Source organism: Puma concolor, chromosome D1 (assembly GCF_028749965.1).
Source record: "Puma concolor isolate L17-30 chromosome D1, mPumCon1.1.hap2, whole genome shotgun sequence".
NCBI lineage: Eukaryota > Metazoa > Chordata > Mammalia > Carnivora > Felidae > Puma > Puma concolor.
In genome coordinates this window covers 16,819,909-16,839,125 of record NC_141676.1, presented here as the reverse complement: position 1 = coordinate 16,839,125, position 19,217 = coordinate 16,819,909, and the positions used below count along the sequence as shown (strand labels likewise).

Sequence of the window (19,217 nt, the reverse complement as noted above, 5' to 3'; positions counted from 1 at the left end):
ATCTTCCCAGTGAGAAGAACCAAGAGAACCAAGAAAACCTTAGAGAACCAAGGTTTTCTGCCTTGGAATATTGTCTGCAAAGAGCCTGAGGAAGATGTGACCCAAGGCTTGTCTGTTAATGGCCATGTCTGCACATGAGCCATCCATAGGTTGAGCAAGTCTTCAAAGAGGCCAGTATGCGTTTTTCAGCAACAGGCTTGTGAGGCAAATATTGTTCTTACTCAGATTCTACAGCTGGTGAAACCCAGACCGGGCCTCCTGAACCAGCATTCCCTTCTATCGCTATCGTGCTTGTCTGTCCAGATTCTGCCAGCAAGGGAGCAAGGGGGCGATCAGCAGGCCCCTAGCTCTGAACCCTCAGTGGAAGAGCTGCTACGTGTGGTGTGGTTTGTCCTCCTGGCCAAACACCCTCTCCTCTTGCCTTTTCTCTCTCTCCTGGTTGACTCAGCACTGGCCTCAGCTGATCCTCGGAAGAAAAGAGGATCGCCTGTCTTGAACCAGGAAGGATGAAGCCACACCTGTCTTCTCTTCACTTCTCAAGAGCCCTTCCCTTAATATGTAATTTTTTTTTAAATTTTTTTAACGTTTATTTATTTTTGAGACAGAGAGAGACAGAGCATGAACAGGGGAGGGTCAGAGAGAGGGAGACACAGAATCCGAAACAGGCTTCAGGCTCTGAGCTGTCAGCACAGAGCCCGACGCGGGGCTCGAACTCACGGACCGCGAAATCATGACCTGAGCCAAAGTCGGCTGCTTAACTGACTGAGCCACCCAGGCGCCCCAATATGTAATTTTTTAAGAAATGAGTGAAGTAAGATCTTTTCAGTATTCCACTCAAAAAAAAAAAAAAAAAAGTAGGCTCAACATCCTTAGTCAACAGGGAATCCAAATTAAAGCCACAACGAGACACCTGCACCTCCATCAGGATGGATAATACGAAATGGATGGATAATATAGAGAGTTAGTGAGGATCTGAACGACTGCAGCTCTCAGGCATTGCTGGTGGGAGTGCAAACTAGTACCCCCACTCAGGACAACTGTTTGTCATAGCGACTTGGGCAAAACGTATGCCTGCCTTATGACCCAGCAAATCTACTCTTGTGCATGGATGTTTACAGCCACACTATTCATTATAGCCAAAACAGGAAACTAATCCAAATGCCCGTCAACAGGTGAATGGATAAATAAAACGTGCTCTATTCATGCAGTGAGATGCTATGGCAGCTTCACTGATACACACAACATGGATGAATCTGAGAAGCCAGATACATAGAGGTATATGCTGTAGGTTTCCATTTCTGTTAATTTCAAAAATAGGCAAAACTGTTCTAGGGTGATGGTGGTTACAACAGTGACACTTAGGGACAGCATGCAAGAGACTGGGGTTAAAAATGTTGATCTGATGGTTACACGGGCACATGCATAAAAATGTGAGCTAAACACTTAGATTTTTTTCTAACATTGCTGCATATAAGTTAAACTTCTATTTAAAAAACAATCAACGTGTGCGTGGGTGGCTGAGTCGGTTAAGCTTCCGACTCTTGATTTCAGCTCAGGTCATGATCTCTCAGTGTGTGTGTGTGTGTGTGTGTGTGTGTGTGTGTGTGTGTATTTATGTGTGTGTGTGTGTGTGTGTATACACACACACACACACACATAAATACACACACACACACACACACACACACACACACACACACATATATACGAATAAAACTGATTTGTGGGAGTCCTGACCCCCAGCTCTGTGCCAACTGTCTTTCTGCTCTGCTTGGCACTGGGCCCTGCCCTGTGATCTTCCCAGACTCTACATGATGGCAGTCTAGACCCAAACAGCCAGGCCTGAAGGATGGCAAGACAGGAACCTGTGCTCCCTGTGTTCCTGCTCTTTGTCCTTCTGTCCTCATAGATGCAGGACTAATATTTACCTTGCGGAATGCAAACAGAAAATGGGGGAGGGATGGGAGTGGGGCTGGGCGAGGGGCAGGGTAGGGCCAGCAGTTCACTCTAGGCCTGGCCCACGACAGATAGGCAGGAGGAGAGGGAGGGGCCCTGCCGAGGAGTCCCAAGGATTTGGGCTGGTCCCTGTTCTGGGGCCAGCAGCCGGTCCTAGGAGGTGAGAGGAAACAAACCAGAGGCCCAAAGGCCCTGGACCTGGCTCCTCCTCCCAAGCAGCCACTACTGGTGGCCACACCTCCTCAGCTCCCAGGCAGGAAAGTGGTTGAAAGGCTGGGGCAAGGAGGGCAGCTCTCATCTGGCCACACCCTTGTCTCTGGTTTCATTTATCTGTGTGTTGTGATTACATAAACCTCCCACGGGTTTATACATAATGCCTGCTGATTATTAAGCACTTATTACATTTCATGGGCATTACATTCATAATTGCCGTTAGTCCTGTTCTCCTTGTACAGATGCAGACATTGAGGCTCATGGAGATTAAAGCAACCATCACCATGTGTGAGGATTGGAAGGAGCCTCAGGAAGATCTGGTGTGCCCACTAGCCCCAGTTGGCCCATGTCTCCAGGAGGGAGGGGCTGGGCGATGGTGGGCACAATGACCTTTCCTTTGTGACTTCCTCTCAGACCATCTATCCCTGGTCCCAGGAGGGCCTGTCTTCCTGGATGGTGGGGGGTGGACTATCTCCACTAGTCCCATGGCCCTGACTTGGTGACCTCTCCCTCTTGGCTGATTTCTTCATGTTAGTTCAACATTAACCCAGAGGGGTCAGGACAAGCCCTCAGAGTTCCAGGAGCTGACACACTATGGCGCACATCCGAGGCCTGTGGTTACCTGGTTGCCTGGCCCTAGCTGCCCTGTGTAGCCTTGTGCACAGCCAGCATGGTAAGAGGGGCTTGGAGGTGGAACAGGCTGATAGCCTGGGATATCGGCCCATGGGCCAGGGTCTCCTGCCTTGACCGAGAACACAGGGCCAACCCCAGGTGGGTCTCAGCCTACAGCATACGGCTTAGGGAAGGAGTCAAGTGCTCAGGTCTGGATGTCCAGTGACTGCTCCCCTCCTTCAGGATGGGGAGTGGGGTGTCCAGTGAATGGAGAGGAGCTGGTAGGCTATTGATAGCAGCCTTTTGGGTCCTGCTGCTATCCCAGGCATCCCTTTTGGAAGCCAGCGGGGCAGGCCAGGCTCGCTTCCTGCCACCACAGAGGCCAAGACGGCCTGGCTCGCTGAGGCCGCTGTCCCACGCCCCTCCTCCTGCAGTGTTCCTGGCCCCTCAGCAAGCACTATCGCTGCTCCAGCGGGTCCGACGTGCCAACAGTGGCTTCCTGGAGGAAGTGCGCAAGGGCAACCTGGAGCGAGAGTGTGTGGAGGAGCTGTGCAGCTACGAGGAGGCCTTTGAGGCCCTGGAGTCTTCCTTTGCCACGGTGAAGGCCGGCTACGCGGCAGGGTTGGTGGGGGGGCGGACAGGGGCCATCCAGGCGGGCCCAGCTCTGGGACCACAAATGAGGCAGCAAGGGACGTCTCAGCTCTTAAGCTGTTGGTAACTTCAGGTCCTCTTGGGCCCCATTTCACTGGGTTGTGGAGATGAGCGACCTCAGCCTTTCTTGGAGGGCTCGACACCCGGGCTGTGTCAAGATCTGGTGGCCTGGTGAGGCTCCAGATCATCAGGGGCTGCTCTGTCTTCATATGTCTGTCTGCACATGTGCACTGAGGTCTCTGGGGGCCCTGGCCCTGGCTCACATGGCCTCTCAGCTCCAGCTCTTCTGTGGTGGAGCAGTGGCCTGTGGAGTGTGGGACTCTGGTGAGGCCTCGGGGTTCTGGGTGCTTGGTGCAGCCTTTCCCTTCCCCAGGGCTCTGCCTGGGCCCCACGTACCCCCCTTTTCCAGTCTAGCCCACCCATGGTTTTGGTTGGTTGGGGGAGGGACTCCCCTCTCCTCAAATACTCCTCTCCTTAGTGGGCTTGTTTCTGAAAACAAATATAGGAAAACTACCACAAACCTCCCCAGAGCCTGCCCCCTGTGTGACCAGGGTGAGGGAAAGAAGGTTTAAGGAGAAAATATAAAGTCTATTGAAAAACAAAATGAAACAAAACAGAATGTGCCACAAACTCATGCCAGCCCTTATTTTTCAGGATGTATTCTGGGCCAAGTACACAGGTGAGCACTGGGAAGGGCTTGCTCTTGGAAGGAAGTCCTGGGGACCCCAGTGAGAGGATGTTCTACTCTGAAGAATCTTCTGGTCATGCACCTATCCGTCCCTCCACCCATGCCTGTTTCCTCCCTCCCTCCCTTCCTCCCTCCCTCCCTCCCTTCCTTCTTACCATCTGCCTGTCCCTCTCTCTGATTTTGCATTTCATCTCACCCACCCTCTACTTGAGCCCATCCTGTCCCCACCCCAATCCCAAAAGTTTCTGGGTCTTTTCCAGCTTGTGAGTCAGTGAGGAAACCTCGAGACAAGCTCATGGAATGTCTGGAAGGTGAGGAGCTAATGCGCGGGTGGGGGGCAGGATGTGAGCAAGCAGCCTGGGAGAAGAGCGAGGTCGGGTGGGTTAAGGTTTGTGGCCCAGCAGTGGTGGCCTCTAGCACCTGACCTTGCCTTTCTGTTCCTGTGGTCAAGGATGTATCTTTACACCTGGCTCTGTACCCAGCAATGAATTAGATGATTAATGTTGGAGGAACAAATGAATTAATAGATAATGAATTCATATTTAAGGCCTATTCTCATCTGAGCCTCCGTCCATGCCAGTCCGTCTTCCCCAGGTTCCCAGGGCAGAGCTCTGATGATGTCACATTCATTCTTCAGGACGTTGAGGGGTGCCCATTGCCCCCAGAATAAAGCACAGGCTTGTTAGCCTGGCAAACTTTGCAGGTCTGGCCTTAACCTTCCCTTCCAGCCTTATCTCCCATTGTACCAACCGTAGACCCAGACCCCCAGCTACTCCAACAGCAAGCACTTCTCTGTGCATGCCAAGATGTTTCTACTTCCTGGCCTTTGCTTTCATTGTCATCTTCCCCTGGAGCAACTGTCACCACTTACTGAAAACATGCCTATCCTTCAAGGACTAGTTCAAAGCCATCACCTTGCTAAGCCTGCAAGGAGCCTCCTCCCTCCTCCACAGCATTCTGAATACATCTTTTATATAACAACAGACCCTAGCTCTTAACAATAACTCTTTAACCATTGGCCTTTTATTTGTTAAAGAACTTATTCAACAGACATTTTACTAAGCCTCTGCTATGTACCAGGCACTATGTTGAATGCTTGGGATTTTAAGAGAGCCAAGGATCTCACAGTCTCATAGGGAAACAAAAATACAAAATATCAGTGTGATTGCTGGAAAAGCTCTATTCCGGGTGCCAAGACAATGCCAGGAGAAGGAACATTTAGTTTGCTGGCAGAATCAGGGACAGCCCCCCAGAAGAGGCAGAGTTCCACCTAAATTTGTGAGAAGCACTGATGAACCAACCAAAGAGCATTCCAAGGCAAAGGAAACAGCATGTGCAAAGGCCCTGATACATGAGGAGCTAAGATAACAGGACAGATAGACCAGGGCAAGATTAGAAGGACCTTGTTCACTTTGTCATCCTACTGGCCCTGAGGAGCCACTGATTATAAGCTCCACGAGGGCAGGCACCTACCCTGACTATGTCTTACTATTCACGATGTCCTTAGTACCTGGCACAGTGTCTGTCACATGGGTGTCACATGGTGTGTACTCAGTGAATTTTAGGTGAGTATTGTTAAATAGACTGGTGAACTGCTGGGTACAGAGGAGGTGGCTGAGGAAATGCAGGTTAACGGTTGTGGAGAAGTAGTTTGGAGGAGGTAGACAGACAGAGCTTTGCTAAGTGGGAGAGGGGACAGATCCTTAGGGTAAGAGATGTGGGCTGGGGTCTCTGCAGGTAACTGTGCTGAAGGTCTGGGTATGAATTACCGAGGGAATGTGAACTTCACGCGGTCAGGCATCGAGTGCCAGCTATGGAGGAGTCGTTACCCACATAAGCCTGAGTGAGTGATGGGTAGGCCTGTCGCCAGCGGGGCTGAGCATATGGGGCTAGGAGACATCGGGTGGGGGTGGGGGGGGCATGGCCTCTGCTGAGCAATTCCCTATTCCAGAATCAACTATACCACCCACCCTGGGGCCGACCTGAAGGAGAATTTCTGCCGCAACCCAGATGGCAGCACCACTGGACCCTGGTGCTATACTACAGACCCCACCGTGCGGAGGGAAGAGTGCAGCATCCCCATCTGTGGTGAGCTGGGGATGAGTAGGCAGCCCATGGCCAAGGCTCAGGTGCCTAGCAGCCTGGGACAGGAAATGAGAGCCTGGCTACCTTTAGGCATGGGTTAGATATTTATAACATATTTGGGCCTGTGGGTCAGTGAAGTCAGCAGACCAGAGAGAGCTGACCTCACCTGCCTCCCCTGTCTTTGCTTCCTTATGACCCAGGCTGTGGCTCATTCCAAATATGCTTCCCTTCCTGCTTGAGGCTCTCTTCCCTTCAGGATGCCCTCCTTAACCATTTCAGTCCATGGGCCCTTTTCTGAGCACTACAGAGTGCTTTATGTCCAGCCTCATACGTCCAGCCCAGAATGATTCTGTTGTTATTCTTTCGCATGATGTGTCAGTTAGCTCTAGCCATAATAATGCTGCAAAAACCCACAAAATCACAACCAACCACAAAAGCTCAGGGGCTTACACCAATAAGCATTTATTTCTTATGTGTCTGAGGGTCAGCTTGGGTGCTGTGCTGATCTCAGCTGTGCTTGCCTGTGTCTGTGGTAGCCACTTATGCAGGCTTGGCTGCTGGTTCGGCTTCAAACATTGGGTCCAGCTGAGCTTGGCTCCTTGGGTGGGTTGGATCCTGGTCTGCTTCACATTACTCATCCTGGGGCTGAGGCTGAAAGTCACCATCTCCTAAGATGACGGTAGAGGTACAAAACTGAGTAGAAACACACAGTGTGTCTCAGGCCTAGACTCATAGCTGAGGTATCAGTCTGTCACATTCCATTGGCCAGGGTGAGCCACATGATCAAGGCCAAAGTCACCAGGTCGACAAGTACACCTTTGCCTATAAAATCACAGGGCAAAGGATGTGGAGCCAGGCAGGGGTAAAGAATTCGTCCATCAAATATGGATTGGTGTTCTTTGTCTTTCATGCATTCCTGTTGGACCCAATACTTGATCCTGGGACTTACAGCAAATTACTAGTCATGGTAACAAAAGCAGCTACCATTACACAAGCCTGCCCCCCGCCCCCACGTTGCAGGCATCCTCACTCAGCCCAGCTACTTTTCCTGCTGTGCCCCTATAAAAATAGAATCCTTCTTTAAATACTCCAGGCAGCCACTACCAACAGGTGGCAGATAGCCCAGGAGGTGAAACCTAGTTGCTATTTCTGGCCCATGTTGCACCCCACCCTTACAGTATGTATTTTGTTTAAATTTCTCAACACCCCTGCAAGAATGGCATTAGTCACCCCTTTTATGGGCAAGCAAAGTAAAGCTCAGAGAGGTCAAGTGACCTGAGATCACATAGGAAGAAGGTTGGAAGGCAGGGAGTCAAACCCTATGCGTCTGGCTCCACGTGTGGTTCCACCCACCCTGCTCCCCTGCCTCCCCACCCACCAGGCCAGGGGGACGTCACTGTACAGCCGACCCCACGCTCCAGAAACTCCACGGTGAATCTGCCACCTCCATCGGACTCCTGCATCCCTGAGCGTGGCCGGTACTACCAGGGTCGCCTGGCGGTGACCACACATGGGTCCCCCTGCCTGGCCTGGGACAGCAGTCAGGCCAAGGCCCTGAGCAAGAACCAGGACTTCAACCCTTTGGTGCCGCTGGAGGAGAACTTCTGCCGCAACCCGGACGGGGACGAGGAGGGCGTGTGGTGTTATGTGTCCGGGGGGCCTGGTGACTTCGAGTACTGCAACCTGGACTACTGCGGTGAGGCGGGGCCGGGGAGCCTGAGGCTGGGGGCGGAGCCTGGGGGCGGAGCCGAGCAGCGCCTCTTCTGACTCAGGGCTGCCCCACCGCTAGGGGGCGCGGTCCGCGGCAGCGCCTCCTCCCGGCGGCAGGGCCGGTCTGGCCCCACGCGCAGCTGAACCTGCTCGGGCCCGACGCAGAGTTCCCGAGGCCGCGGTGTGCTGGGCTCTCGGCGTCTTGCCCAAGGGCCTCCGAGGCCGCCCGGGGAGTGGGGGGGGGGGGGGGGGGGGGGGTTGGGGAGGCTAAAGAGGGGCTGCGCGCAGGCTCGCCCGGCCCCAGCCGCGCCTGCTCTCCGCAGAGGAGCCGTTGGAGGACGTGAGCGACGGGCTGGCCGAGGACCCGGACGCGCCCATCGAGGGACGCACCACGGCCGAGGAGTTCCAGACCTTCTTTAACGAGAAGACCTTCGGCGCCGGGGAGGCAGGTGAGGTGGTGGCGGCGGCGGGGGGGAGAGGCGTGGGGCTCGGGGCACAGCTCGGTTCCTCACACCGGGCTTGTTGTGCAGACTGTGGGCTGCGGCCTCTGTTCGAGAAGAAGTCGTTGAAGGACAAAACAGAAGAGGAGCTTCTGGATTCCTACATCGACGGGCGCATCGTGGAGGGTTGGGACGCGGAGATTGGCACTGCACCCTGGTGCGTCGTGGGGACAGCCTGGGGGGGTGGGGTACACCCGCCGGGGCACTCTTCCCTCACAGGCCTGGGCTTCCCAGCTCAGGACAGCTGACACTCCTCTGAGATTGGGGGTATTGCTTCTTACACGCAGAGGGTGAAGCTGAGGCCCAGAGAGCTTAAGGGTCTGCTTACTTCAGTCTGTTTCTCTGACCCCAGAGCTATGCCAGGCTGTGCAAATTCTGGACCTGCAGAAGCTGGGGAGGGTGCAGATAGCAGGAGGCAGCCCCTTGGGGTCATGTGGAGGCTCCAGTTCTCAAGGGCAACCAGATCAAGCTGGGTTCTAGGCCTAGCAGGCAGCTCTGTCCAGTTGTTGTTGTGTGTGTGTGTGTGTGTGTTTTTAATGTTTATTTTGGAGAGAGAGACAGAGCATGAGTGTGGGAGGGGCAGAGAGAGAGGGAGATACAGAATCCGAAGCAGGCTCCAGGCTCTGAGCTTGAACTCACCAACCTCGAGATCAGGTGCAGAGAGATAATGACCTGAGCCAAAGTCGGACACTTAACCGACTGAGCCACCCAGGCACCCCTGTCCAGTTAGTTCTTAAACCTGGGACTTTTCTACTTTAGGGCAGGTGGAGAGGCAGCCCACCTAGCTCCTAATGCTGCCCACTCCCCCTCCCAGGCAGGTGATGCTTTTCCGGAAGAGTCCCCAGGAACTGCTGTGTGGGGCTAGCCTCATTAGTGACCGTTGGGTCCTCACCGCTGCCCACTGCCTCCTGTACCCGCCTTGGGACAAGAACTTCACCGAGAATGACCTTCTGGTGCGCATTGGCAAGCACTCCCGCACCAGGTACAGGATGGGGGCCCATGGATGTCTGCCAGGGCTCAGAGTCCTTCAGAGTGATGGTGAGGGGCTCTGGTGGCTCTGGGGCATGTGGGAAATATCTGTACGTGTCCCACAGTAGAAAACCCAGCAGTCTCTGCTGTGAGGTCCATTTGGCCATGTCTCAGCTGAGGTTTGGAGCTGGGGACAGAGAAACTAAGGCTTTGCAGAGAATGAAATCCTGGCCAGTCTCCAGCTCCCCTCCAGGCACCAGGACGGGGCCCAAGTGTGAGCTGTGAACAGAGACTGTTTGGACCAGGGCCTGCAGCCTGCATTCCTCCCCCACCTGCCTGGACTCTTTGACTCCAAAGCCCTGAGCAGCTTCAGGCCGGAAGATGCTGCCAGGGCAGGAGCCAGTGCTCTCCCTTCACTGGTGGCCTGAGGGTGGCCCCTTTCCTGGACCCCGAGGGCAGGTGGTTTCTCTTCTCAGGGACTGGCTGCCCCCCACCAGGTGGCTTACAGCTTCTCCGTCTCCCTGTTGGGGTTTGCACAGGTACGAACGAAGCATTGAAAAGATCTCCATGCTGGAAAAGATCTACATCCACCCCAGGTACAACTGGAGGGAAAACCTGGACCGCGACATTGCCCTGCTGAAGCTCAAGAAGCCCATCGCCTTCAGCAGCTACATCCACCCCGTGTGCCTGCCTGACAAGGCCACAGTGGCCAGGTGGGGTTCAGGGGCTGGGGGGTCCCCGGGCTGGGTTCTGGGCCTGGGGGACACTGCAGCCTTGCAGAAGTTCCTTCCCCTTCCAGGCCTCGGGGGCTCAGAGTAAACCCAGAAGTTCTTTCTGCGCCGGTGTTTTAGATTCGGGTCTCCAAGGGAGTGTTGAGGCCAGGGGGCTCCTGGAGGGGCCAGTTCTCACAAGGTCCTTCTCCTTTCCCCAAAGACTGATTCAGACTGGATACAAAGGGCGGGTGACAGGCTGGGGCAACCTGAAGGAGACGTGGACGGCCAGTGTTGGTGAGGTGCAGCCCAGTGTCCTGCAGGTGGTGAACTTGCCACTTGTGGAGCAGCCGGTCTGCAGGGCGTCCACCAGGATCCGCATCACGGACAACATGTTCTGTGCTGGCAAGTCCCCCGGGCGCTTCTGGGCCTCAGGGTGGGGGGGACCGAGACATGTGAAGGGCGCAGGCCTATTCCAATCCTGGATCTGGTCACTTACAAGCCAAATGGCTTCGGGCAAAGTTGCATAACCTCTCGGAGGCTCAGTTTCTTCCTCTGTAAAATGGAGATGAAAGTCTCTATCCTGTAAGGTAGTGTGAGGGTTAGATTAGATTGTGTGTGTGTGTGTGTGTGTGTGTGTGTGTCTGTGTGTGTGTGTGTGATATGTATATTATAAACTACTAGGTGTGCTAGTCACTGGTTAAGTTGTTGACGTAAGTCCACACAGCATGAGGCCATGGGTGGAGGAAAAGCCATGTGTTCAGTCATTAAGCAAATATTTATTGAATGCCTATTGTGATCAATATTCTACAGTATACAACAAGGACCCAAGCACAATGCCTGTGTCCTCAGAGAGCTCCCTTCCTAGGAGAGAGTGTCCGTAAACAGATGTAGAATAGCAACCTCTGCTAGGAAGAAAAATCAAGCAGAGTAAGGGAGAGAGAGATGGGGACAGGGTAGGCTAAAGAGAGTGGTTGGTCAAGGCTGGAGAAGGTCTCTCTGAAAAGAGACTAGAAGAAGTGAAGAAGAGCCAGTCTAGGGGAAGTGCACTTCAGGGTGAGGGGAGAGTAGGTTCAAAGGCCCTGGGGTGGGAGTGTGCTTAGTGTGTCTGAGGAACAACAGGGAGGCTAGTGTGGCTGGAGTGCAGGAAACATAGGCAGGGCAGCAGTAGATGAGGGGAGGGAGGGAGGCAGGCATAGATGGGCACTTCTTTAAGGGCCTTGAAGGACTTTGGCTTTTATTGAGATAGGAAGTTTTGGAGGGTTGGGGACAGGTGAATAGATGGTCTAACTTAATTAAAAATTTTTAGTTTAGGGGTGCTTGGCTGGCTTAGTTGGTGGAGCATGGGACTCTTGATCTCAGGGTCATGAGTTCAAGCCCTACATTGGGCACAGAGCTTACTTTAAAAAAAAAAATTTTTTTTTTTAGTGTGATTTCAGACTCATAGAAAAGTCACAAAAATAATTCAAAGAATTCCTGTATACTGTCATCAAGATTCCGTCCCCCACTTTGTGTGTGTATTTATAGACATATAAACACATATACACACACTGTTTGAGAGTAAATTATACATATGCCTTTTTACCCACATAGTTGAATAGATCCAAAAAACAAAGATGTTCTCTAACATAACAAGTACAATTGTTAAAATCAGGAAATTAATAATGATATAATACCATTATTTAATCTGTGCACCTTATTCAAGTGTTTTCCAGTTGTCCTACTTACTAATGTCTTCTAAGGCAAAAGGGGAAAAGGTTTTTCTCATCTGTATCCAATCCAGGGTCACACACCATCTTTAGTTGTCAGTCTTTCTTCTTTGTCTTCCATGGCTTGGACATATTTGGCAAGTGCAGCCCAGTGAATCTCTAGCTTGGCTCTCAGTTCAGTTTATCTAAGGTTTTGGTTTCCTTGTGATCAGATTCAGGCTAAGCCATGCTGTGTCCTTCTAAGTCTGCTCCGTTAGCAGGCGTGTGACATCAATTTGTCCCATACCTGGTGAGATTAACTCTGACTTCTTGGTTAAGGTAGTGTCTGCATCTGGCCAGTTTCTCACTCTGAGGTTCTGCTAATAACTATCTTGTGAGGAGAAACTTTGACACTATGTATTCTGTTTCTCATCAAACCATTCTTCCAACTCTGGAGGGCTGCCTAATGGTGATTTTCTGTCATTCCTTCTACATTTATTAGTTATTTCATTGTAAGGGAGCCCTCTCCTTTCTTTCATTCTGTCAGTGTGGACTCCTGGGTCTTTATTCTAAAGGCTATAATTTGCTACTATCATTATTTATTTTGATTTTCAAATTCGCCAAGTTTGGCCAGTGGGAGTCCCTTCACCCTGGCTTCTGTGACTTTTGATGTCCCTGTCATTCCTGAGTACTTTCTTACATTGGCAGAGTGAGATATTCCAGATTCAACCCACCTTCTTTCTAGTGGAGAACAGTGCTTAGAAACCAATATCTGGGTGCTAGGTGTGCACATTGCTACTGGGATGTCATTGCTTCTATGTCCTCTCAGCAGACAGATCTAGAAAACGTGTGTATTATGCATACACCAACATCTAGATTGATTTTTCTTTCTATCATCTATCAGTTTCTCTATCTGAACCCGCCTACTGCAATCCAGAATTAATTTTAGTTTCTCCCTTCCCTTTGTAACTCTCTGTTGTAGGGAGAAATTTGACTCCTATTATTCATATGATACTAACTTATTTGATCAATACTAGAATACATTGTTTCAGAATCACCCATCCATCTCACAGTGGAAACACAATCCTACTAAGGATCAGCATTTCTTCACAGTGTTTCTGTCTTCAGCCTACGGATACATAGTTGAAATGCTGTGTTCAAAAGTAACTTGGGAGGTATCTGGGTGGTTCAGTTGGTTGAATGTCAGACTCTTGATTTTTGGCTCAGGTCAAGATCTCATAGTTTTTGGGATCGAGCCCTGCATTGGGCTCTATGTGGACAGCATGGAGCCTGCTTGGGATTCTCTCCCTCCCCCCCTTTGACTCTCTTCCTCTGCTCATGCTCTCTCTCAGGTAACATGGGTTAGTTTTTTCTTCCCTTCTCTGTGTTTGTATTTAAAATACAGTTAGGCTTAGTTGTTTCTAATTGTATTCAACTTTGTTGAATCCCATCTTTGTCATTTTTATTTTTGGAGTATTAACATGCTTCTGAAACTCGGACAATGACACTCCCCTTTCCCTTCTATCCTTTTACCCCCTTATCCTTTCCACTCCATTGCCATCCAGGCTGTTAGTCACCCAATAGCAGTAGTTTGTGTGTTTTTTTTTTTTTCTTCCTGTGTTTCTTTTAGCACAAATGAGCAGACACATATGTATTTTATTCCCCTGCTTTGTTTTAATTAAAAACAATTTTTTTTATTGCATATTCATTTTTGAGAGAGAGAGAGCACGAGCAGGGAAGGGATAGAGAGAGAGGGAGACATGGAAACCCAAGCAGGATCCAGGCTCTGAGCTGTTAGCACAGAGCCCGATGTGGAACTCGAACCCACAAACTGAGATCATGACCTGAGCTGAAATCAGTGGCTCAACTGACTGAGCCACCCAAACACCCCTTTTTAAAATAAAAAAAAAAAAATGTTTATTTTTGAGAGAGAAAGCGTGAGTGGGGACAGGGGCAGAGAGAGAGGGAGACACAGAATCTGAACCAGGCTTCAGGCTCCGAGCTGTCAGCACAGAGCCCGACACGGGGCTGGAACTCATGAACTACGAGATCATGACCTGAGCCGGAGTCGGATGCTCAACCAACTAAGCCACCCAGGTGTCCCTTTTATTTCCCTCTTTTTACACACACCGTAGCATGCTGTAGACATTCTTTTGTATTTTGCTTTTTTCACTTTTTACAAAAACTTTAAACAATAAAATTTTTAAAAATTTTTTTATTTTTGAGAGATAGGCAGAGCATGAGCATGGGAGGGGCAGAGAGAGAGGGAGACACAGAATCAAAAGCAAACTCCAGGCGATGTGGGGCTTGAACCCATGAACCGTGAAATCATGACCTGAGCCGAAATCAAGAGTTGGATACTTAACCATTTTGAGAGAGAGAGAGCAGGAGAGGGGGAGGGAGAGAGTGAGAAAGAGAGAATTCCAGGCAGGCTCTGCACTGTTGGTGCAGAGACTGATGTGGGGTTCAAACCCACAAACCGTGAGATTATAACCTGAACTGAAATTAGGAGTTGGACGCTTAGCGGACTGAGGCACCCTGGTACCCAGGCACCCTGCTTTTTTCAGTTTATATATCCTGGAAATTCACTCCATATTGGTTATAGACCTTTTTTCCTTATTCCTTTTTTTTTTTTTTTTTATGTTTGTTTATTTTTGAGGTGGGGAGGGGCAGAGAGCGAGAGGGAGAGAAATCCCAAACAGGCTCCACACCATCAGCACAGAGCCTGATGCAGGGCTTAAACTCACAAACAATGAGATCATGACCTGAGTCGAAATCAAGAGTCAGATGCTTAACTGACTGAGCTACCCAGGTGCCCTTTGTTTTCCTTATTCTTGGAAAAAAAAAAAAAAAAAAGCCACACCATGTAGTCCATTATGTAGACGTACCATAGCTTATTCAACTGTTTCCTGTGTGGGGGCATTTAGATTGTTGTCAATATTTTGCAATTGAACATCTTTTCACATGCTTGAAGACCATTTTTATAGTATTTTTTATGAATTATTCAAGGTTTTTTGCCCATTTTTTGTCCCTTTCCCATCAATTGTTGAGAGTTCTTCATGTATTGGCAGTATAGGCCTTTGTTTGTGATATATGTTGCAAATATTTTCTCCCAGTTTGTTCGGTTTTTAACGTTTATAACCTTTTACCATTTCTTTAAAATTTTTTTTTAATGTTTATTTATTTTTGAGACAGAGAAAGACAGCATGAACGGGGGAGGGTCAGAGAGAGGGAGACACAGGCCCCAGGCTCCAAGCTGTCAGCACAGAGCCCGACGCGGGGCTCAAACTCACAGACCATGAGATCATGACCTGAGCCGAAGTCGGGCGCTTAACCGACTGAGCCACCCAGGCGCCCCAGCCTTTTACCATTTCTAATTAAAAATTTTCTTTAGGTAGCCAAAGGTATTAATATTTTACTGCGTCTGGATTTTGATGGAGTTAGAAAAACTTTCCTTACATCCAGGTCATAGAGAAATTCACTCACGTTTTCTTCTAGTACTTAGTTTCATTTTTCTACACTTGGACCCCTGAGTCATTTGGAGTCTATTCTTGGGTATGATGCAAGGTATGGATCTAACTTCTCTTTGTCCAAATGGCTAACCAGCTGTCCCCACACCATTTATTAAAAATTCTATCTTTGCCCAGTGATTTGATTTTTTTTTTTTTTTTAAGTAAGCTCTACACCCAGCGTGGGGCTTAAACGCACAACCCCAGGACCAGGAGTCATGTACTCTACCAACTGAGCCAGCCAGGCGCCTCTGCCCCAGTGATTTGAGATGTCACACTTGTCACATACTAGGCTCTATTTGTGTTCAAATCTGTTTCTATTCAAAGACATTCTATTTGGTTCTCCTGGTCTGTTGTCTATTCTATTAAAGTACTGTCTTGTTTTAATTATAGAGACTTTAGCGTATGTTTTAATATCTGGTAGGGTTTGTTGTCTCCTGTTTTTCTTTTCCAGTGTTTTCCTGGCAATTCTTGCAGGTTTGTTTTTCTGTATGAACTTTGGTATCAATTTGTCTAGCTCCATTAAAAAAAAAAAGCCTATGGATATTTTTGTTGGGATTGTGTTAAATTTATAAATTATTTAGGGAGAAGTGACATCTTTTTGATGTCATTCTTTTCAAGGACAAGAAATGCCTGCCCATTTGCTTAAGTCTATGTTGTATCTTTCTAGAGTACTGCAATCTATTATGTTTTTTTTTTTTTTTTACTCCTTAGCACCTTATTTTATATATTGTGTTTTAACAATTTTTTTTAAACGTTTATTTATTATCGAGAGACAGAGAGACACAGAGCGTGAGCAGGGGAGGGGTAGAGAGAGGGGCAGACATAGAATCCGAAGCAGGCTCCAGGCTCTGAGCTGTCAGCACAGAGCCCGACGCGGGGCTTGAACTCACGAACTGAGATCATGACATGAGCCGAAGTCGGATGCTTAACAGACTGAGCCACCCAGGTGCCCCTACATTTTATTTTTAAGTAATCTCTACACCCAGTGTGGGGCTCGAACTCACAACCCCAAGACCAAGGGACACAGATTCTACTGACTAAGCCAGCCAGGTGCCCTCTTATTTAGGTCATTTATATCCTTACTTATTTTCAGTTCACTTGATCTTTTACTGAGTTTGTGTTAAATTCTATTAATGTATTTCTGTCTCGTTGCATTGCTTACAGTCTCTTTATAAATGTGGTTGTTGTGCTGTTTAGCACAGATAGTGGTAATTGTTATTTATTCATTATGAATTGTGGCTTTTAGCATTAAAAGTGTACTACTTCCTTAAATTATTTTCAACTTTAGGATCACTGTTTCTTCCTCATTTTTTGTTTCCATTCACTTGATATACCTTTGTCCATCCCTCCAGCTTTAGCCTCTATGAATCACTTTGTTTTGTCTCTTATATCTAGCATAGTTAGGTCCTGCTTTGTGAGTCAAATTAAAAATCATTTTTAGGGAGGGGCACCTGGTTGGCTCAGTCTGTTAAATGTCTGACTTGATTTTTTTTTTTAATGTTTATTTATTTTTGAGACAGAGAGAGACAGAGCATGAATGGGGGAGGGTCAGAGAGAGAGGGAGACACAGAATCTGAAGCAGGCTCCAGGCTCTGAGCTGTCAGCACAGAGCCCGACGCGGGGCTCGAACTCATGGACTGCGAGATCATGACCTGAGCTGAAGTTGGATGCTCAACCGACTGAGCCACCCAGGAGCCCCTATCTGTCTGACTTGATTTTGGCTCAGGTCATGATCTCACCATTGTGAGATCGAGCCCCATATCAGGCTCTGTGCAGAGCCTGGAGCCTGCTTGGGATTCTCTCTCTCTCTCTCTCTCTCTCTCTCTCTGTCCCTCCCCTGCTCACGCTCTTTCTCTCAAAATGAATAAACTTTAAAAAAAAAAAAAAAGAGGAAGAATTAAAAGAAATCTTTTTCTTTTTTAAGTGAGTTAAGCCCATTCACATTTATTGATATGATTGAATTTGTATTTATATTTTGTGATTATCACGTGTATTATGTTTCATTTGCTGTATTTTTTCCCATGTGATCTTTTCTTTGTGTTTTTAAATTTATATATTTACGAAGGTTTGCATTTTTGTTCTAGTGATTATCTTTGGGCTTCTACCTTTTTGAAATGCCTTTTGTTCCTTCTTTTCTTATATGACCTATTAATTCTTAACTCCCACCTGTTGACAACAATCAGTGAGTTTACTCTCCTCTTTCAGGATCTTTGATATTTTTAGCTTCATTTTTCTACTTGTCAGGACAGTTAATCAGCCCTTTTGCTAAAGCATTCATCTCTTGGTTGGATGAAGCAGGTTCTTCAACAACGGTTATGGTGGTAGAATTTCTTGAGTTTGTGTTTGTTAACTGTTTTTCTGTAGTCTCGACACTGGAAGCTCTGATTGGCTGTGTATAAAATCCATGGCTTACGTTTTCCTTCCCTGAATTTTTAAAAGAAGTATAGCTTTGTTGTTGCTTACTTACTTTGTATGTTGGTTTTGAAAATCTGATGCTGGTGTCATTCTTTAGAACTTGTGAGGTATTTGGTCTTTTGTGCTTGGAGGCTTTGAGGGTTTTTTCCTTCATCTTTGAAGTTTTATTGGGATATGTCCCAGAGCTGAGTGTTTCAGGTCATTTTTGCCAGCTACCCCGTGTGGATCCTTTCAATGTATACCTTTAATCTTATTTTATTTCTGTAAGTTTTCTTGGATTATATAATAAATATTAGTTTTGTTCCAAGGTCTTATTTTTCTTTTAAGGGACTCTGATTTCTTCTTTGGTCTGAGTTCCACTTCAGTCCCTTTCTTTGTGTTTCTTCCTATGATTTGTCCATTTATTTAAAATTTTTGGATGTCTGATTCCAGGTATTTTGTTACATCCTACACTTTTGCTTGAGGAAATTTCATTCAGTTAGTTTTCCTCTGTTTCGTGGTTGTTTGGGGGGAGAATTTTTATTAGCCAAGGTGCTTTTTATTCTTATTTTTTGTTTCCCTAGTATCTTGGTATGGATCTCTTTAGTTGTCATCCATTCATTTTGTAGATTTGGTGTCATTTACAAGGTTCCAATTCAGTTCTACCCACTTCTTTTATCTAGTAGATATTTACATTCTCCTCTCCACCTAAGTGTTAATATTAGATGCCCATTAAATACACTAAATTGATTTGAAGCTTGGGTGTTTTCCGTATTCCAGTGATGATGATGGTGTGCGTGCGCACGCGTGCGTGAGATAGGGAAACTAGTTCAGGGGAGAGATGCCTGTGCCGTGACCAGGGATGGAGGCGGTGAGAACTAGCTGACGGGGATGCGTGCTGAAGACAGAGCCGTGATAAGGACTGGATGTGAGGGGTGAGGAAGTGAGGAGTCAAGGATGACCACAAAGGGTCAAGTGGACACTCGCCAGCCGTCTCTTCCCGAGGAGGGGAGGGAGCACGAGCTCTGTGCCTGAGCTCTACTCTTCTTTCTCAAGGTTACAAGCCCAATGAAGAGAAGCGAGGGGATGCTTGTGAAGGCGACAGCGGGGGACCCTTTGTCATGAAGGTAAGCATCACTGAAGGCCAGGAGCTGGTGGGTGGATCTTCTGAGGGTGCAGGGGGGTAAGGACGGACCCAGTTTTCAGGAGGAGTTGCCTGCCACTGCCTTGGACTTGACTCTGTTGGAATCCCCATGTCTCTTCCTCAGAGCCCCTTTAACAACCGCTGGTACCAAATGGGCATCGTCTCATGGGGCGAAGGCTGTGACAGGGATGGAAAATACGGCTTCTACACACACGTGTTCCGCCTGAAGAAGTGGATACGGAAGGTCATTGATCAGTCTGGAAGTTAGGGGGCCGTTCGCCTTCTAGGCTCCTCGCTGCACAATCGCAGAAACCAAGTCGGAGGAATTATTGTTGTGCTTTGTGCCTAAAAGTATAGTTCTCAATAAAAGTGCCTGTCAACAAGC

The 19,217-nt window shown here is 48.5% G+C and overlaps 1 protein-coding gene across 1 annotated transcript; it reads left to right on the top strand.

Annotated features, from left to right (window-relative positions):
* Nucleotides 1-2,683: 2,683 nt before the first annotated feature.
* Nucleotides 2,684-19,217, top strand: F2 (coagulation factor II, thrombin). Its single transcript, XM_025928094.2, has 14 exons — nucleotides 2,684-2,842; nucleotides 3,216-3,379; nucleotides 4,087-4,111; nucleotides 4,381-4,431; nucleotides 5,858-5,963; nucleotides 6,072-6,208; nucleotides 7,587-7,901; nucleotides 8,239-8,364; nucleotides 8,446-8,572; nucleotides 9,230-9,397; nucleotides 9,924-10,097; nucleotides 10,318-10,499; nucleotides 18,745-18,815; nucleotides 18,957-19,217. The coding sequence occupies exons 1-14, from the start codon at nucleotides 2,764-2,766 to the stop codon at nucleotides 19,098-19,100; spliced, it is 1,869 nt and encodes a 622-aa protein (XP_025783879.1). The 5' UTR covers nucleotides 2,684-2,763; the 3' UTR covers nucleotides 19,101-19,217.

Coding starts and splice junctions, on each gene's coding strand:
- F2 (XM_025928094.2), top strand. CDS start 2,764: ATGGCGCACATCCGAGGCCTGTGGTTACCTGGTTGCCTGGCCCTAGCT. Junction 8,365..8,445: donor CTTCGGCGCCGGGGAGGCAG/GTGAGGTGGTGG, acceptor CTTGTTGTGCAG/ACTGTGGGCTGCGGCCTCTG. Junction 8,573..9,229: donor GAGATTGGCACTGCACCCTG/GTGCGTCGTGGG, acceptor TCCCCCTCCCAG/GCAGGTGATGCTTTTCCGGA.